At 54.0% G+C, this 19,076-nt stretch overlaps 1 protein-coding gene and 1 long non-coding RNA gene across 2 annotated transcripts; one reads left to right on the forward strand and one right to left on the reverse strand.

Moving 5' to 3' along the window:
* Positions 1–10,744: 10,744 nt before the first annotated feature.
* LOC135292554 (uncharacterized) lies at positions 10,745–13,244 on the reverse strand. Its single transcript, XR_010354792.1, has 3 exons — positions 13,060–13,244; positions 11,804–11,923; positions 10,745–10,865 (listed from the first exon to the last, which is right to left on the reverse strand). It is a non-coding gene; the product is annotated as an uncharacterized LOC135292554 (long non-coding RNA).
* A 3,448-nt stretch (positions 13,245–16,692) lies between these two features.
* On the forward strand, positions 16,693–17,875 carry LOC135292518 (class I histocompatibility antigen, F10 alpha chain-like). The gene is made up of 2 exons (XM_064406712.1): positions 16,693–16,804; positions 17,050–17,875. Exons 1-2 carry the CDS (start codon positions 16,693–16,695, stop codon positions 17,490–17,492), a joined length of 555 nt encoding a protein of 184 aa, XP_064262782.1. The 3' UTR covers positions 17,493–17,875.
* Positions 17,876–19,076: the final 1,201 nt, after the last annotated feature.

Raw genomic sequence — 19,076 nt, forward strand, 5'->3', positions numbered from 1 at the left:
CTCCCACTAAAGCAATGCCAGCATCAGAGCAGGGATGAAGACCTCAGCAAACACCTTTTCTCTCTGCTCCACCCCAACAGGAGGCAGCTGGGGCATGTCCCAGAGACAGCTGAAGATGTGCCCACCAAGCTCCCAGGGTCCTTACCTGATGGTCAGGATGGCAGGCGTAGGAGATCCAGCCACACTGAACCGGAATTCTTCCTCAAACCTCCCCAACACGGTGGCACTGAAGGAGATCTGGAGAGTCTGGCTCCCACCTGCTGCAATGATGCCCTCCTGGGGTGCCAACTTGAAGCCCAAGCCCACCTTTGTTGCTGAAGGGATGCAGCTGAAGGGAGCATCAAGAGCTCCTTGGTTGATCAGGTTCACCTGCAGCAGCAAGAAAGCAAAGTGGAAATCCATGTGGAATCTTCCCTTTTTGGGAGCTATTGTCTAAGGATGCAATGAACAGCCAGGAAAGGCAGAAGATGCTTTGTGCTGCTGAATGGCAGAAGTCAAAAGATACAAGAGGACAAGTTCTGCCTTTGGGTTTTCATGCAAAGCAGTGGCAACTGCACAGACCTGCAGTCACCCTGGGGTTATCCCATGGACACAGAGCAGTGCACCTCTGGGCAGCATCACCAAGCTCATGGAGACCTGGCCCTGAGAGCAACGTGGGGTGATTGCAGCTGCCTAGTGAATCAGCACTGAGCTGCTGCTGCCCCAGCCTGCACAGCTCCAACAGCACCATCACCTCATTCACCTTTTCCCACACCATGGAAAGAAGACATTGATAATGAGGCATCAGCATCAAAATGTACAGACAGCACCATCTTTTTGTGAGAAAACTCAAGGTGTCTTTCTCTTCCCCAGCCAAGCTTTTTAAAGTGTCTGCCCTGATGTAGTGCCTCATTTTCTACCTCTTTTCAGTTGCTCTCTTGTGGTTTTTTTTGCAAGCTTAGCATTATTGTGGGGGAGGCAAAGAGGAAGAAAAATCCTTTGCTTTATTCCCAGGAACACTTTTCTCTTTCCAGAGCTAGAGATGCACCAAGGCTGAAGTGAGTGACTGTCAGCAAGGGACAGAACTCCCAAGGCTTTCCTGGGACTTCCAGGAATGAGCAGGAGACCCTGACTGGAAGCTGTTGGCAGTGGACTGACGCTCAAAGGCAGCCAGTTGGTTCCAGCTGCTTCTGCAGAGCCCAGTCCAAAGGTGCCTTGTGTCTGGCACTGCCACAAAAGCCTCTGGACATGCAGCTTTTGCACCCAGTGCTGGTTTCACCTGCCAAGGGCTTGTTTTGCAGGAAGCCTCCCAGCTGATCCCTAAGGAAGGCTGCCCAAAAGCAGGGGCTGGGCCTTCATGAACAACAGACACACCTTTCTGACCCCCCAGACTGGACCAGCACATCAAATATTCCCTGCTCACAACTGCCCAGCTTGGCAGGAATTCCACAGCTCCACCAGGCTTGCTGCTGCCTCAGGAGCCATCAGCATCCATCCCCAGCCCTGCTGCTCACCTCACAGACATGGGGGGTGTTGACAAAAATGTCCCCAAGGTCCAGAGTGTCACAGCTGAGTTCAACCAAGGGTCCTTGGCCTTCCCCTCTGAGCTGCAGGGGCAGCCTGCTCTCACGGCCTGGGGAGAGATGTCCATTTCAGAACAAGAATTCCCTCTGTCACACTGTCTTTTCCAGGCTGCCTCAGCGCTAGTCCCTGACTCTGAGCTGGATGCTACCAGCTCCTGATGCTGCAGGAGAAGATATGGACCCTTCTCTTCCCTCAGCAGATATCCCTTGGGGCTGACTTCTAATTCCTAACCCATTCCTCAGGCTGGTTTCCAATGGGAGCCACCTGTTTGCTGAGTTTCAAACATCTCTGGGGTCCTGGAGTGGCAGGCCAAGGAGTCATGGGTAGAAATTGAAAGAAAGGAAATTTAGGTTAGATATTTGGGATGACATTTTTTCCTGTGAGGGTGTTGAGACACTGGAGCAGGTTCCCCAGGGAAGTTGTGCAGGTCCCAGCCCTGCAAGTGTTCAAAGCCAGGCTGGATGGGGCTTGCAGCTACCTGCTCTAGGGGGAGGTGTCCCTGCCCATGGCAGGGGACTTGGCACTAGATGATCTTTAAGGTCCACTCCATCCTTAACAACCTAGGATTCTGTGCTTTCCTTCCCATGCACCTAGAGGAGCTTGGAAATCCATTCAGTGAAGGCACAAAGCTCATCCAGAGCTTGGCAATTACCAAACTACCTGGCCCAGCAGCACAGGACTTTGTTGCCCAAGTCCTCACCTTCTGACCCTCAGCACTGGGCTCTGTTTCCACAGACTGAGAGCTGCAAGGTGACAGCTCCCACACAGGGAGAGAAGCAGCTGCTGGCCAAGGCTGCTCCTTCTACCAACAGCCTGGGCTCAGTGGGGCTCAGCCACCTCTGCTCTGGTGCTGTCTGGCCAGTGGGAGCTGATCCAGGCTCAGGGAGCACATTTCTAACCCAGCTCCTGCCACCTGATGATGGATCCATGTCCAGTGGAGCCATCCTGGAGGCCAGGGGCCTGCAGGGGCTTAGTGCTTGTTCACTAAAGCTGTTCTGCTCTGCAGCTCTCTGGCCTTTGAGGAAATGCTAGCAGAGGCATGGCATCAAAACCTCTCCCTGCACTGTCAGGGCTGTGCTGGGTTCAGGAACCCAGACACAGCACTCTGAGCCCTGGCCTTGCACGGGACATTCCCTGGGAGCTGCAGGGCCACTGGGGATGTGCCAGCACTGCCCTGCTGGCCAGGGACTCTTCCCAGCACTGCCAGGGCAGCCCAGTGGGCTCAGGCTTGCACCATGGCTGCACTGAGGGGGAGAGAAGCAGGGCAAAGGAGCTGTACCTGAGATGCTGCAGTAAGCCACACTTCCATACTCCAGAGCTGCCAGGGGTTTGAAGGTCACCTGGATTTCAGCCGAACAATTCGGCCCGATTTCTCCCTCCTGCAACACAAAGAGAGAGCAAAACATTTCTCTTCCAACTTCACATTTCCTGTTTTCAACCACAGTCCTGTCAGCCTTTGTTTAGAGCATCAAATAGTGAACAACACAAGGAGCCCAAGGAAACCCTCCAAAGGCAGCTCAACACAGTGCTGGAAGCTCTCAATGCTCAGCTGATCAGCTCCCACTCTCCACAAGATTCCTGCTGCTCTGACACAAGCTCTTGCTCACATCATGCTGCTGTCAGCTGCACTGGGATGCAACTGCCCCTGTGCACTGCTGCCTCTTGGCCTTAGATGGGCCATAGCAGTAACCAAGAAGAGAACATGAGCCCCTTCCTTGAAATACAAACATTAGTCAAGCTGTTTTGAAAGAAAGCAGAGGTTGGGATTATTCTGGGCTTTACTCCAAGGGGAGAAGGGATTTTGCACTGTGCACACACCAGGCATTCATCATCTCTCACAATGCCAGTGCTCAGAATCAGGGCTCTGGCTGATGGCAGCACGTGGCAGTTGGCTTGCAGAAACAGAAAAGGAAAAGGTTTTCTGTCCCTGTGTGCAGGAGAACTCAAAAGGCCCAGTGAAACCTTCCAGCCTTGTGTCCAGGCTCACAGATGACACTGGAAGGCAGACTCAGAAATAGTGCAAGGCGTGGTTACAGGAGGCCATTGGCATTTCTGGGATCAACCTTGGGCTGAGTTTGGCCTCCTTTTCCCAGCCAACCATTGCCAGCTTCAGGTCAGTGTGTGAGCTGGCAGTGCTGCAACAGCCTCTGCTGAGCCCCACGTGTGGGGGCAGCCCCTCCCTACAAGAACTGCTCCCTGTGACACTGCAAGGACACGCACGGAGTGCCCTGAGCTCCAGCCCTGGCAGCAGAGCTGGGCTTTGTCAGGCTCCCAGCCCTGCCTTGACCCTCCAGGGCAGAAATGCTTTCAGCAGGGAGCTCTGCAGCCACTCCAGAAACTCCATGTCCTCCCTCCCAGCACACGGGGCCAGCTGAGGATCTGCCCAGTGACCGCAGCCGGGACAAGGGGGGCTGGGGTTGGGTGCTTGGGAGGAGCAGGAGGAAGAGGAGGAGGAGGAAAATGAGGTTCTCAGCTATCACTTACCATTGGCTCGATGAAAAAAACCTCATTGGAGAACAGCATGGGCTCTTCTGGCACCTTTGCCATCTCCTCCTGGACCATGCTGCTCAGGAGGGCAGTGTCACCTCCACCAAAGCCCTTCACCTCCTCTGTGCTTTTCTCCTCTGTGATGTTTTCCTCTGACACCTCTTTGGGTGTCTGCAGCAAACACTGCCTGCAGCCCCAGGGAGAGACAAGGCCAGCAGATGGTTTCATAAGGCACAGATTTGCAGAGAGAAGTGGGAGTGCAGGAGAGCAAAGCACTTGGGTGGGAGCAGCAGCAGCTCCCCAGCAAAGGCTGACCCCAAGCCACGAGGGTCCCAGATGGATCAGGGATAACTTGCTGTTCACTGGCACTGCAGGGACTTTTACTCCACACTTGCAAGCTCAGGGGAGCTTTCCAAAGCCAGCAGCCCTCCAGAGAACCTCCTGGCTCAAAGCCTCTGCCACAGCTGAGGGAGAATCCACCAGCCACCTCAGCTGGCTTTTCCTCCCACTGAGCTGCTCGGGGGAGGCAGATAAAGATCACAGAGCACCCACTGCAGGGCTTCCCTGGCAAGGGGAGACCAAGCTGGCTTGCAGCTACGTGGGACCAGCAGCACTCTTTGCTTCTTCCATTTTGGACCTGCCCTGTTCCCTACTCTGCCTTTCACAAGAGCATCCCAGAGCACTTCCAAAGGAAATTGATGAATTCAGGCACCAAATCCCTTCAGTGACATTCAAGGTTTTCTATGCAATGTGCATGAAAACAGAGGCTCTGAGAGGGGAAGGGACTTTGTTGTGCAGGAGGGAGACAGCAAACTCCTGGAGAGATCTTTTCATCATCCAGAGCTTTTTGGCTCCCATCCCACTGCATGGTAGTAGAATGTCCTGACAGGGAAAGGATCCTGCACTATCTTCTCTCAGAAAAATGTCCTCTCTGCTCTGAGATCTCAAAAGCTTCTCTGACAGCAGGACAAGGGGAGACAACCAGCCCAGATGGGCAAGAAGCTTTTGAAGGAACTAAGGGGAAAAAAAGAGGGTGTATCACCTTTGGAAAGAGGGGCTGGCAACTCAGGAAAAGTTTAGGCATGTTGTCAGGTCATGTAGGAAGAAGATTAGAGAGACAAGAACCCAATTAGAACCTGAGGAAATCCAGTCATCACAATCAACCTTTCCTTCCCAAAATGCCATCTTTGGTTGGAGTATAAATGGCACTGGAATGCTGAGTGCTGAGCTCCCAAAGCCCAGGGACACACACCCTGGTGCCAGGGATGGTTTACTTGGCCTAAACCATTCAAAAGCACCAACACCCCCCTGAGGCCACACGTTCCTTTCAGTCTTGGGCCATGTATCTCACTGAAATGCATCTTTCAAACCAACCTCCTCTTCTCTTCATCCTCTCCTTCCTCACTAGGAAAAGCCTTCCACTGGAAGTGGGCTGTGATGTTACTCCTGTTTTCAATGAACACAGTTCTGTGGCTTGACTTGGTGATCAAAGTCTTGTCCATCTCCACAGAACTTGTGCTCAACCCAATGTTGACATCCACAGCTTCTCCTTTGAGGTGTGTGTGGATTCTTTCTTCACCTGGAACAAAGCAAAGGGGAGTCTTTGCTCAGCTCACTGGCTGATGGAAGCACAAGGAACACAGCAAACCACAGGTCACAGAGGAAAGTGTCCCAGTTTTTAGCTGAATGAGCAGTTCTGTGGATCAGTCCATGGATCACATCCTGACAGCTCTGGGTGTAGAGCGTGGGGATGTCCTGGGCAGCTCCTTCAACACCTTATTTCTGAGTGTGTTTGTAGAGCTGTGGCCCCAGGGTGACAGTGTGTACAGTGGGGTTGGTCCATGTGCTCTGGTGACCCACTCAGATCACCGGGATTTCTGCACCAAAGTCCTTCAGGTGACGCTGAGGAGCCCTGCTCAGTCCTGCCTTGCCCAGGGCCTCCCCGGGCATCCCACCAGACTCCTGTCTCTCCTGATCCCTTGCATCCCTTGCTGCTGACCAGCAAATATGCCTGGGGGCAGGTGGGCAGCAAAAGGAGGCCCAGAGGAACAAGTGAAGTGACAGCCCACAGCAGGAGGGGACATAGGCAAGGAAACACAACCAGCCTGGCTCTGCAATAGGACAAACCACTACAAAATGAACACCAGGAAAATCAGCATCAGTATCATCATCATCTCCCTGTCCAAACCCACAGCCACACCAGCCTTGCAATATTTTATATTGTTCTGATGTCAAAAACCAAGCTGGAGCACTGCAAATTAAATAAAAAAGGGAACAAAGGAAAGATTACTAAGTACAGAGCTATTTCTGCATTGAGACTGGAAGGGGTTCCTCAGCCTAGAAATCAAATGGGAGATAGATGTGAGAGGTTTGCTACAGCATGAACAGCCTGGGAAATGGGGACAGGGAAAAATTTGTTTTGATTTGCCACAAAAAAGGAACTTGAGGGCTTGAAAATGTTGTTAGACAGAAACTACATATATGGGTAAGGGCCACATAGGAAAAGGGTCTGTGACAAGCCAGTGCAGAAGCAGCATATGGGACAGAGGTGTGCTAGAAATCCATTGCATTGCAGAGAATCTGATGGAGAGCTCACCTACAGCACTACCCAGGAATAAAAGAAACCTTCACCCAGGCACAGCCACATGGCAGTGGAGAATCAGGGATCCTCCTTCCTCCACTCAGCAACTCCCAGCAAAACAGGAGTCCAAAATCTTAGCCTGTTAGAGGGGATGCACTTTCTCAAGCCCCCAAACAGCAAGGAGTTCTCCGTTTGCTTTGGGGTGAAGCTGAGCAGGGGAGGCACCTCTGGAGGGAATGGAGGGGATGGGACAGCAGGGAGCCATGGTGCAGAGCTGTCCTGTGGCCGGGCAGGCCCAGCACTCACCTGTGCTGCAGCACACTGCCAGGCACCCGCAATGGTCACCGGCCGTCAGCGCGTGGAATCCCACTGTCACCTGCACGGTGTCACCAGCGCCCAGAGCTCCTGCGGCCGGAGCCACGGAGAAAGGACTGCAACACAAAGAGAGCCATCAGGGCTGGCCACAGCTGGCCAGCAGATTCCTTCTGCACTGCAGCTCACTGCAGCTCCCTTGGGCAAGCAGGGAGCAAACCAAGCACAGCCAGCAGAAGACAGCCAGGACAGACAGCATCAGAAACAGCCACGGAGCCACTGCTGAGCAGATCCAGCCCTCACAACATCCTGTGGGCAAAATGGCCTCAGCTCCCCACACTCTGCATCCAGCTCTCTGCAGTGACACTCAGGGCTCCCACTGCCAGCAATCCCATCAGAGAATGCTTTCTGAAGAGCACAGAGAGGCTTCAGAGCTATCTGCAGGCACAACTGGACACTGACTGCCTCAGGAATTTCTCTTTTCCTGCTGCCTATAAACCTCATCTCAGGAGATGCAAATGTTAGGGCACTCCCTGTCCTGGGAGATTACAGCCTAGGAATCACACAGAGAGAAGGAACTTTTCCCTGAAGACCAAGGAATAGTTGAATTTGCAGTGTGGTTCTTTGGTTTACTATACCTTGAAAACATCCTGATTTAGCCTAGAAAGGGCACATTTGATCAGCATTTCAATGAAAGCTGCTCTAAGATAGAAGAGCTGTGAAGGAGACATCCCTGACACTCTAATAACCAAATGAAAACCACTGCCAAGAGATGGGGCTGACAGGCTACATTTTGGCCTTTTTTCTGTCCATTGTGAGCTGTTCCTTAAGACACTTCTCATCCTCTCAGATCTGCCCTTTCCATTAATCACTACTGCACGTGACAGGCAGAAAAGATAAGGTATGGAGAGGGTTTGAATAGGTTGTTTTCTTCTGCTTTTTAACTAGGTCCATTTGTATGATCTTTTGGCAAACATTTAACACAAACCAAAACAAAAAAACAGCAGAAACACAGCAACTTCAGAGTATTCAAAAAGAAATCTCAATGAAAGGGGGCATAATCTGATTCAGAGATTTAAATCATCTGTTACAAAATTTTAAACTAGCTTTCAGAGGTTCATCATGGAACACAAGAGGTGACTGATGCCCTCAGCTGACAAGGGAAAGCAGATCAGCTGCAGGAACAGGAGCTGCACTGGCTGCCTGCAGCACAGCTCATGTTGGGCATCTGATGCAGGGACCCCTGCAAAGCCACGTGCTTGTGGCCTCCCAGAGAATGGCTCTGTTTGGCTGACAGTGCTGAGAAAGCATTTCAGGAGCTGCTTGTGCTCAGCAGGGTGCAAGCCAGCTGCCAACATGTTCCAGCAGCCTCCAGGAAAGCTGGGACAGAGAAAGCTCAAAGGCTGCATCCTGCTAAGAACACTGAAGGCAAGAGCAGCTGCCATCCATCCTGCTCCCTTCCAGCCAGGGCTGCAGGGCAGCAGCTCTGATGTTCTGCTTCCTTTTGCTGCCATTTCCCAACGCTGCTATCACCCAGAGGTGATATCCTTTGCTCAAGAACAGATGGGCTGCCTCACCTCTGGGTGCTCAGCTGGAAACGAGCTTCCAGGTTCCCAGTGTTGCGGAGCAGCAGAGTCTTCTGGGTGCTGCTCTTGACTGGACACCTGGAGAAGTCCAGCTGCTCAGGGAAGTCCAGGACAGCTCGGGCAGCAATGGCCCGAATTGGCACCACGATCCTTTCACTGGTAGTCATGCAGATGAGCTGGTGGGAATAATCCTGCAGGAAAAGAAACTGCCTCAGCACAGGGCATTTAGTGCCATCCCCACGGCAGGATGAAAAAAAATGGACTCCCTTCAAGGGCATCAATTTAGCTATTCCACCCCAAAATAAGCACTAAGCTCTACTAATATGCCACATTTTAAAGGCACCAGGGCACTTTGCAAAACCTATCTCTGTGGCATTAAGATCTTGTGTCACTTGGGTCATACAAAGAACTGCCCTAGGCCACCATAAGTTTTACTCTACATTTTAATGATGTTAAAGAATTCCTACGTTCCTTCTAAGGAACATGGAGCTAGGGAACACAGGACATTCCTCTTTAGGTTTCTATATTCCCACTGTCTGAGAATAGGACAAAATGTTCAACTGACTGGAAGCAGCAAAAGGAAGATGAGAAAACAGCTGGACCCAAAGAGCTCCTGCACCTCTGGCCTGGTGCAGAAACATCAGCTGCCTCAGAACTCCCCTCCACCTTTGCCTCTCCAAGCAAGTCAGCAGAAGAACAGTGCTAAGAGGCAGCAGGATGCTGTTGGAAAGAGCCTCTCTTGGCTTCCCTGCAAGGCTTCCTCCCTTCCATGCCACGGCCTAAACCCTTCTGGATGAACAAGCCTGCAGATCCCAGCACGGAGATCAGACTTGCCAGGGCCTCAGCACTGCTGTTCAAACCTCCAGGCAAAAGCACCTTTGGCATGCAATGGGTGCCAGCTGACAGAGCAAGCACAGGCACAGGCATGAAGACAGAGGCACAGCAGTGTCACTGCCACGGGCTCTGGGCTCACAGCTCTGCCTGCAGCTTGCACCTGCCCTACACCAGCTCCTGCAGGCAGCTGTCCAAGTCCCTGCAGCTCAGCAACCTCCTGCTGGCCAAGGGCACCCAGAGCCCAGGGTGCCTGTGCCAGGCCGGGCTCACGGGCACAGCACATCCTCTGCCCTGGCCCTGCAGCTGCACCATGCTCACTTGTGCTCTGGCACAGCACAGCTGCAAGGCTGCAGAGCAGAGGCTGGGAAAAAGCACCGTCCTTGCTCCAGCCCAGGGGGAGGCAGGGAAGCTCTTGCCAGGCAGGAAGGAGGAAGCTCTCAGACCTCTTTTTCCTCTAGTGTTTGCCATCATCATGAAACCCCTTCCACTGTACCTAGAGATGGCCCAACATCTATCAACAGCCCTCTGTCATTTTCATCCTGTTCCCTGGGCATCTTCCCTTGGCAATGCTCAGGGATGTGCAGGGAGGGGAAGCAGAGCCTGTCAGGCCTGGCTGCAGTGCCTGGCAGCCCGTGCCAAGCTGGGACTGGCTGCAGGCTGCCTGCCCACGGCCTGGAGCCAAGCTCCCAGCATGGAATGGGCTGCACCCAGAGTGCAGGGAAAACAATGGCTTTGCAGAGAATTCTGTGCTTGGGCTCCTCCAGGCTCACCTTGTTCTCCTCGGGGCTGAAGCGGATGCGCACAGCGGCAGAGGCGCCTGCTGGCACCATGTGGTACACACCCCTGGGGCTTGCCAGCTGGAAATAAGGGCAGCTCTCCATGCACACCTTCACCAGCCGAGGAATCTGCAGCAAAGACATCAAATGATGATTTTGCCTCTTGTGCACACAGGACGACAGGAGACTTGTCCCTGCCCTGCTGACATCCCTCCTTGACCCCTTTTCCAAAGCATTTGCAGCTCTGCAGGTACAGGCACATCATTCACAAGGGTCAACTGGAATCCCTTCTCTCTGGCTCCAGCATTTTGGTCAGGGCCATTGGGGCAGTGCCTGGTGGCAAGGAAGGGCCAAGCAGGTCAGCACCAGCAGGATGGAGACAGAGCACCTGACCGACCACATCAAGTCATCTGCACCATCAGTGCGTGTCCAAAATCAGGGCACAATTCCCAGCACAGGAAGATTTCCACCATCTTGCAGAGCCAGGTGCTGAGACATTTTCTTCTGCATGTGTTGCAGCAGATAACTTGCTTTGCTGGACACTCGGGCAATGACAGCACTCTCCTCTTCCAGCATAGGGTTAAAGCTCCAGGTGCCAGCACTCACCTTGTCCTTATTCGTCACAGACAGCACCATTTCAGAGACCTCCCGAGCCACGAAGTTCTCAAACACCATCTCTGGTGGGGAAACCTGAAACAAGCTCTGTTTCGGGGCAGCTGATGGCAGCTGGAGAGGCGAGAGAGAGCAGGGACAGCTTCAGCTGCTGGGAGGAAGGCTCATGAAGGACAATCTTACACTGACCCCCAGTGAAGTGCAGACTCTGGGGGAGCACATCTGCCCAGGACACACTGGGCAAACAGTGGCTCACCCACCTCTGCTCGGAGCTGATCAAGAACTGCTTGATCAGCTTCCAGCAGGCTCAAGCCAAGCTGCTCTTTTGATTTCTCCACCTTTCTTTCTCCACAAGGCCCCTCTCCAGGGCAATCCTGAACCACTTTGTTCCATGTCCCTTGCTGCCAGTTTCCTGCTCAACAGCCCACCTGGCTCACCTGCCCCTTTGGACTGTGCTTTCTACTGAACCAGTCCTGCCACAAAAGCAGCTTGAAACACACCTCTAAGTAGGCACTGATCCACAGAAAGCAAATCCATTCCCCTCTGCCCAGGGCCAGTCCCCTGCACATCTGGCAGCCTGCAAAATCTAACACCCCGTCAGGGTCCAACATATTGTTCCAACCCAAAGAAGGAATGCAATTGGTTTTGCTAAATCTGAAGGAATTCCTGCAGGTCCTCGGCCTTCCAAGGCCAACGCTGCCACTGTGGAGGGAATCCTGTGACCCCGAGCATTTGATGGTGACCACACCAAAGCAAGAGGTGGCTCCTTCAGCAGGAGAATGGCACATGGCAATGTTGTGCCTTTGTGTCCCCAGCCTTCCCCCATTGTTTTAGCAATGGCAACCACACTCCAGCACAGCCCAGCAGCTGCAGCAGAGGTTATTTGTGTTGCCTCAGTGCACATCAGGACTCCCAGTCCACCACTGCCAGCAGCTTGCAATGACAACAGCACCTGGACACTGAGGTGTTTTGCTGGAGGCAAGCCTGTCACAAGCACACACCCTCTTCAAACTTGCCATCAAACAGAAAGGAAAAGAGCAGGAAAAGGCTACCTTTGGACCAGTCTTGCCCAGGTCTATCCATGGGCCAATTCTGGGCAGAATCCTCCCCCCAGTGCTGGCCTCCTTCTTCATGCTGAGAAACTTCTCCTGCTGGAACTTAGACAGAGGCAACTGAAAGGAAAAAAAGGAAAAAAAGGAAAAATTATAATAATTAAAAAAAAAAACCAAATTAGCAAGATGTGCTTGTTCAGAGGGGTTTATCTTGATCAAGTGTCACTGGTGAATAATTTGTGATCACAGCCACTAGGACACTGCTGGAAGCCCTGGAAGGTACTTGCTGAAATACTTAGCACCAATCAATCAATACAGAGTGCAATACACATACTCCAACCACATGGCTGTGGCCCATTAGTCTCTCTGTGATCTGATGTGACATGTTTGGGGATTTCTGCTCTTTGGCCATTTGTTTCCTCTTACATTTCATTGGAAATGAAAAATGTAAGTGTCAGTGACCTTTTCAGAGAGTGGGAAGGAGCTCTCAGAACTGCCCCAACTCCATCCCTGCACAACACTCACAACTCACAGCAGGAGACAGCACTGCTGGCTGAGTCCAAAAGAAGCAAGAAAGAAAAGCTGTACCAAGAGGGAGGTGCACAGGAATGTGTCCAAGTTTTAGCTCTCTCTGTTAATGAGCATTTGTTTTCTCTGTCTGGGCTGACAGAGCCCTCCAGAGAAGAAAACACAGGGATCTCCTTGGCAGAGCCTCAGCACTGGGGCATCTTCAGCCAAGTGAGCTCCAGACAGCAAGGCACCTTGGTGGCCCTGACTGCAGTGCTGCCTGCAGGGCTGGAGCTGTGCCCACCCAGGAGCTGAGAGAGAACAGCTGCTTTGGGAGCTCTTCTGGCTGGGACCAGCCGTGGCTCTCAAGGCTTTGGGCACAGTTTGAGCTCTCCTCCCCACATGCCCAGGTGCCCAAGGGCAGGTTGGTCACAGCAGCACAGGGCAGTGCCCAGCCTGACAGAAGGAATTCCTGTGGCAAAGGGCAGCACAGAAGCACATGCTGAGGGCTTCAGCTGCACATTGCTTTCACTTGGCTCCCGTGGCACAGCCAGGCAAGGCGCTGGGCTGTCCCTGAAACATCACACAGTGTTCCCTCCTGCACCAGGACAGCCCCCACCAACAGCAGCACGGCACAAAGAGCTGGGCAGGGGCTCTGCAGCTTCCCAGCGCTGCTGGACAACAGGGGCAGGGACACCAGGGACACCAGGGCACTTGCCAGCCTGAGCACAGCCCCAGTGGCTACTCACAGTGTTAGGCTGCAGTCTTTCCCTCCACAAAAGACGAGGTGTTGGTGTCTTTTTTGGGAATCCAGAAGCCATTCTGAAGGGAGGATGTCACAGAGGAACGACAAGGCCTCAGCAAAACTGGAAGGAGCAACAATGGAACTCTGAAAATCCAGAACCCAATTCATGGCAGACTCAAGGCATATACTGCTGCTAAACATTTTATATCATTTGAAAGTAGCTAAGTGCTTGCTTGGCATAAGTAGCTAGTATTGTTAGGCCTCTAGTTGGACTTTATTTGGACTAGATGGCCACCTTGTGCAATTCAAAAATGGATCTTGCTGAAACCTGGAGCTAAAAAACTGAACATTAATAATGCTTAGAACAGACAAAGCTGTAGCTTAAATATTACTTAAAATCAGCTTGAGTGGGCCTCCTCTTCTTTAGGCTAAACACCCCCTGCTCTCTCAGCTGCTCCTCACTGGACTTGGGAGAGACTGCAATGTTATGGCTCATGGCTTAAATATTGCTATAAAGGACGTTTTGCCCACTGTGGCAAAACTCTATAAAGAAGCTGAGAGCACCCAAGCCCACCCTTCCCTGAAAATGCCTCCTGACTGGAACTTGGGACTGGGAGTTCAGCCCCACAAGGGAACTTGACACAAGATAAAGGTGACACTATTGTCCCATTAGCTCAGGTCTGGGCAGAAGTGAACAAGGCCAAGGGAGAAAAATAGATCCACAACAAAGCCAAAGCCAGCAGCTGTCCTGAAAATCAGCTCTGTCTGCCTTCAGGCTGGGCAAGTCATAGCCACAGACTCCTCTGCTGAGGCCAGGTTTGCACACAAACCTCCCATCAACAGAGGCTCAGGAGGGAATTTTGGTGCAACCTCTGGTAAGGGCCAGTGGACACCCATCCTCCCTCACACAAACTGGCTCAGCTCTAAAACCCCCCACCCCCAGAAGGCCACATCCAGGGGACATTCCCATCAGGGGCAGCTCAGGGGGTGTCATAGCCCATCAAAGACCCCCAAAGTGCCCCCAGAGCCATTCCTGAGCCCTTGCACCAGATGATTGCAGGGCATGCAAAGTAACACAACAGATCTGAAAATCCACAACCCAATTCATGGCAGACTCAAAGGATATACTGGTGCTGAAGATTTTATATTACTTGAAAGTAGCAATAGACAGTCAAACTTGCCCCACCCCAGGGAGGTACCTGGGAGGTCCCACCTTGCCCAAATCTGCATTAATCCATTGGAATCTTACATTTTGCAATACCTCACCACAGAGAAGACCAGAAGAGGATTTTATGGTATGCCAATGGGATCCATGGAATGGTGATATTTTTACTTAATCTGTCTCTGTCATTCTTTCTTCCCCCTCTTCCCAACCCCATCTCCACCCCCTTCACCCCACCCCCCCCTTTTTCTATTCCTTTCTCTCTCTTCCTCACATTTACTGTTCCATAAAATCCAGACTACTGACTTTGGCAAATTGCCTCGTTTGCACCTCAATTCAGAGGCCTCTCCCTAATAATTTTAATAACCAGATGATAACAACCCACGGAAACTGGAACAGAACTCATTCACCTTGAAGCAGTTTAAGCAATCACTATAGGGAAAAAAAAGTATAGATGAGTACATTTAGAAAATGTTGCATTTCTTCAGTGCAAAAAAAAAGCACAATCAGTAGACGAACTATTGTTCATCCACTCAGCTGTGCATGCCACTGAACTGCTGCACCAGAAGACTGGCATTATCCCATCCTGTATTTCCCTTTGGCCTTCTCTCTCAGAGTGCACATGAGACAAAACCAAACAGTTCAACTTTAGTCAATCTTTACCTTCAAAGGAAATTCACACTCTTTTCCAGAGGCCAATGCTCTGCACGTTGAGGAATCCTCTGCAGAGACCAATGCTCCGCGAACTGAGGACTCCTAGCAGAGGCCAATGCTCTGCACGTTCAGGATGTTGTTTGCAGAGGCCAATGCTCTGCACGTTTCGGAATTCTCAGCGGGGCACAGTGCTCCGCGAATTCAAAGGACTTGCTCGCAGAGACCAATGCTCCGCGAACAATTCACTTGGCGAATCGCCCAGTGTAGCTGCCTGTACGAGCCCAGGCTGCGCACACCCAGCCAGGGCCGCGTTCTCGGGCAACTGAGGCCGCGCCGCTGTCACAGACGCTGCCGCCCGCGCGGTTACCAGGCAACCGCGGCGCCCGAACGTCGGGGCCGGGCCGGGCTCCGGCGGGGCCGGGCGGGTTCCGGCGGGGCCGGGCCGGGTTCCGGCGGGGCCGGGCGGGTTCGTGCGGGGCCGGGCCGGGTTCCGGCGGGGCCGGGCCGGGTTCCGGCGGGCTCGGGCCGGGGCCGGGCCGCAGTGATTTTCAAAGGAGATTGTCACTTGAACTACTGCCTTAACTTTGTGAAGAGTCTTTCTGTAAGTATTAGCGAAAGCCTAAAATGTGGTGCTAGAGGCACCTCTGTCAGGTCTGTCCCTTGCTCTCTGTGTAGCACTGGTGTTCTGTCCCGGCTGGAACAGCCGGAGGGGCTGAGCGAGCTGGGAAAGGGGCTCAGCCTGGAGAGGAGGAGGCTCGGGGGGACCTTGTGGCTCTGCACAGCTCCCTGGCAGGAGGGCGCTGCGGGTTCAGGAAGCGCCGGAGCAGCGTGGTTCCCTCTCTCCTCTCCCGCTCAACCTCTTCCTCCCTCCCTCCTCCTCCTCCCTAATTTCCGAAGCCCTCACAGCCCACGGGAGGAGTGGAGATAGAGGCGGGACAGGGCGGAATGCAGAGAGGGGATGCCAGGAGTAGGAGTGACTGGGCTGTACTGGGACCATACTGGGATCATGCTGGGAGGGAGTAGGAGCAGCACGATGGCTGCAGCGCTGGGACTGGGGGCACTCCTTGGCAAGAGAGGGGGGGTGTGCCCTCCGGCACGGGACCCCCTTGCTCTCTTTATCCTGCACAGGGACCCTCCTGAATCCCCCATTTCCAGATATCAGGACCCTCTGCTCCCCATTTTCCCGGCCATCCATGGCTCCCAGCCTGCAGACTTGCCGTGGGCTTGACGGCCTGGAACACCTTGGAACTCCATTCCTGCCTTTCCCAGCCCCTAGCCCCTCCTTTCTGCAAAACCAGAGACCTCCTGAACTCCCCCTTTCCCAACATCCCAGGTGTCCCCACCCTGGACTCCCCTTTCCTGGGCTCAAGGACCCCCTGGAATTCCCTTCTACCTCTCCATGTCCCTGCCTCCCCCCATTTCCGTCACCCCACTGACACCCTCCTGCACCCCTATTCCTGAGAAACGAGACACCCTTTTACCCCTTTGCCGGGCACTGAGAGCCCCCTGTCCCCCCCCAGTTCTCTTGCCCCTGTGTTCCCTGCCCGTGGTACTGTTGGAGCCCGGCCCGGGGTTCCCCCGGTTGGTGTCCATGGGGTCTCTGGATGGGATCCCCTTCCAGCACTGCCATAGCCGCCGGGGGTGGCAGCTGGAGCCGAGCCGGGATCTCGGCACAGCCAGAGCCGGCACAACGAGCAGCACCAGCACGGGGCCACCGGGGAGCTGCAGGTGCTGCGGGAGCGGCACAGCCAGAGCGGGGCTGAGCGGGGGCAGCCGCGCCTGGGGCATCTCTGGGGCTGCCATGGCAACTGTGGGACTGCCATGGGGATCCGGGAGATGGAGCCCGAGGAACGAACAAATTCCCCAGGGCACAGCTGCGTGGAGTGGCTCCAGAAATATGTCAGATATGGGCGGGAGGAGCTGCAGTGTAAAGGTGGGGAGGGCAGAGTTCCCATGGGAATGTGGGAATTGAGAATGCGGGATTTGGGAGGACAAAATCTGCCAACATGGGAATTACCAAGGGAATTCCATGGATAGATCTGTCATCCCATTCCCATGGGACTTCCATGGTTGAATCCCACTGTTGTCCCGTTCCCATGGGAATTCTGTAGATGGATCTCACTGCCATGCCATTGCCATGGAATTCCATGCATGCATCTCACCGTTACCCCATCCCAGAGCCCCCTGATGTCCGTGTGTCCCGAAAAGTGGAACACGGGATCCTGACACTGTCCTGCCGCGCATACAGATTCTACCCCAGCACCATTGGGACCAGCTGGATGAAGGGGATGAAATCCCGGATCGTTCCACACCTGGGCAGGATCGAAGCGCTGCTGGAGGAGCAGGAGCAGCCCCTGCGCCGGGCGGAGCATCCCGGAATGCCAGAGCCTGGGATCTGCTCCTGGGCTGAGGCTGGGAACATGGAATGTGGGAACTGGGAATTTGGGACTGTGGAGCAGTGGGATGGGGGTTCCCCTCCCCTCCTCACCATGCCGTGCTTCCCAGAGCTGGAATCCAGCAGGAATCTCACCCTGGTGGTCGCTGTGTCTGTCAGTGCTGCCATCAGCATTGTTATCCTCATTGGATTTGGTGTCTGGAAGCTCCAATCTGGTTCTCCCTAAACCCAACCTGGGGGTCACCCTGTTCTTCTCCCCTTCCCAGACACTTGGAGATCCCCCCATGACCCATCCAGCCCCCCCAAACTCCTCCTTGGGTCACCCCTAAGTCCCCAGTGGGGATTTCTGTGAGTTCCCCTGTGTTCCCCCATTCCCAGGACTTTGGGGGTCCCCCCCGACCTGTCTGTGCCCCCCCTGATTTCTTCCACAGCCCCTCTGTGATGGTGGGGGCTGGGGTCCAAGTGCTGGTGCCTCCCTGCCTGCAGCAGATCTAGCACTGAGGGGAGTCCCTTAGCATTTGGGGTCCCCTGGGGTTAGGGGTCACCCCCCCGGGTCACCCAGGATCTCCCTGAACACGCTGGCACTGCCCATGCTCAGTGAGAAGGTTCATTCCCAGCACGAGGCCTCAGCTGTGTCACTGGCATCGTCCAGGTACCCACAAAGCCTCCCAGGAACCCCAAACCTCCTGGAACAACCCAGCTTCCCTGGGACCCCAATATCATCCCTAGCCTCTCCAAAAGCTCCCCAAGACTGCAAAACCCCATACAGACCCCCCCAAACCTTCTCAGGACATCAAAATTCCCACAGGACGTCCCAACACCCTTCCAGACCCCCTTGAGAAGGTTCATACCTGGCATGGGATCCCCATCTCCGTCGCCAGCAGGTATCCCAAAACAGCCTTGCGTTCCCCTTGGGATCGCCTTATCCCCCCCTCTGGGACCCCTGAAAACTCCCTTTGGGAACCCCCAAAACTCCACCATGACCTCAAAAACCCCCAGTATACACAAACCCCCCTGGGAACCCCTCACAACAGTTTATGCCCAGCACAGAGTCCCCATCACCATCACCCAGGTACCCCCAAACCCTCCTGGGACCCCCAAACCCCCCTGGGACCCCCAACCTTCCCAGGATGTCCAACCCCTCCCTGGGCTCCGCTGTCGGAATCAACGGGAGTGGTGTTGCCCTTTTAAGGGGACTTATAGTAGGACCTGACCATAGCAGGAGCCCTTAAAGCAGCGATGGTAGAGAGAACCCCAAAAATCCACCCTGGGGGGCAAAACGTCCCCTACTGGAGCTTGGAATGGGGGGTGGGGTCCCTTAAAAATGTCACTTAAAGCTGTCATGATCCCCCCCTTAAAAGGGGCTTGTGGGGCTGCGTCCTCTCAAGCACCCTAAAATGGGGTGGAAAAAACACCCTAGTAGTGTTGAGATCCCCCCAGAAAAATCCTAAAAATGTCCCCTTCAAAGGGGTCTGAAGAGCCTTAAAGGGTCTCAAGGAGGGACAAGGTCCCCTCCTCTGGTGGGGCCTCTCCGAGCTGGGAACTCTCCCGTTTACTGCCCTCGGAGGAGCCCTGAAGGACGGCGGGTCCTGGGCAGAGGCCCCCCCTCATTTGGGACTGCGGAGGGAACTGGGGGGGCTGGGATGGGGCTTAGGGGTCCTGGGGTAACCTGGAGGACCCTCAGTGGGTCTCACCTCCCCCTGTGCCCCCTCTCCCACCCCTTTCCCATTGTTGCCCCCAAACCTCTACTCCCCCAGATCGGTTTGGGAGTGACCCAGCCCATTCCCGTTGGCCAGGGAGGAGAAAGAAG

Source organism: Passer domesticus, unplaced genomic scaffold (genome assembly GCF_036417665.1).
Source record: "Passer domesticus isolate bPasDom1 unplaced genomic scaffold, bPasDom1.hap1 HAP1_SCAFFOLD_37, whole genome shotgun sequence".
NCBI lineage: Eukaryota > Metazoa > Chordata > Aves > Passeriformes > Passeridae > Passer > Passer domesticus.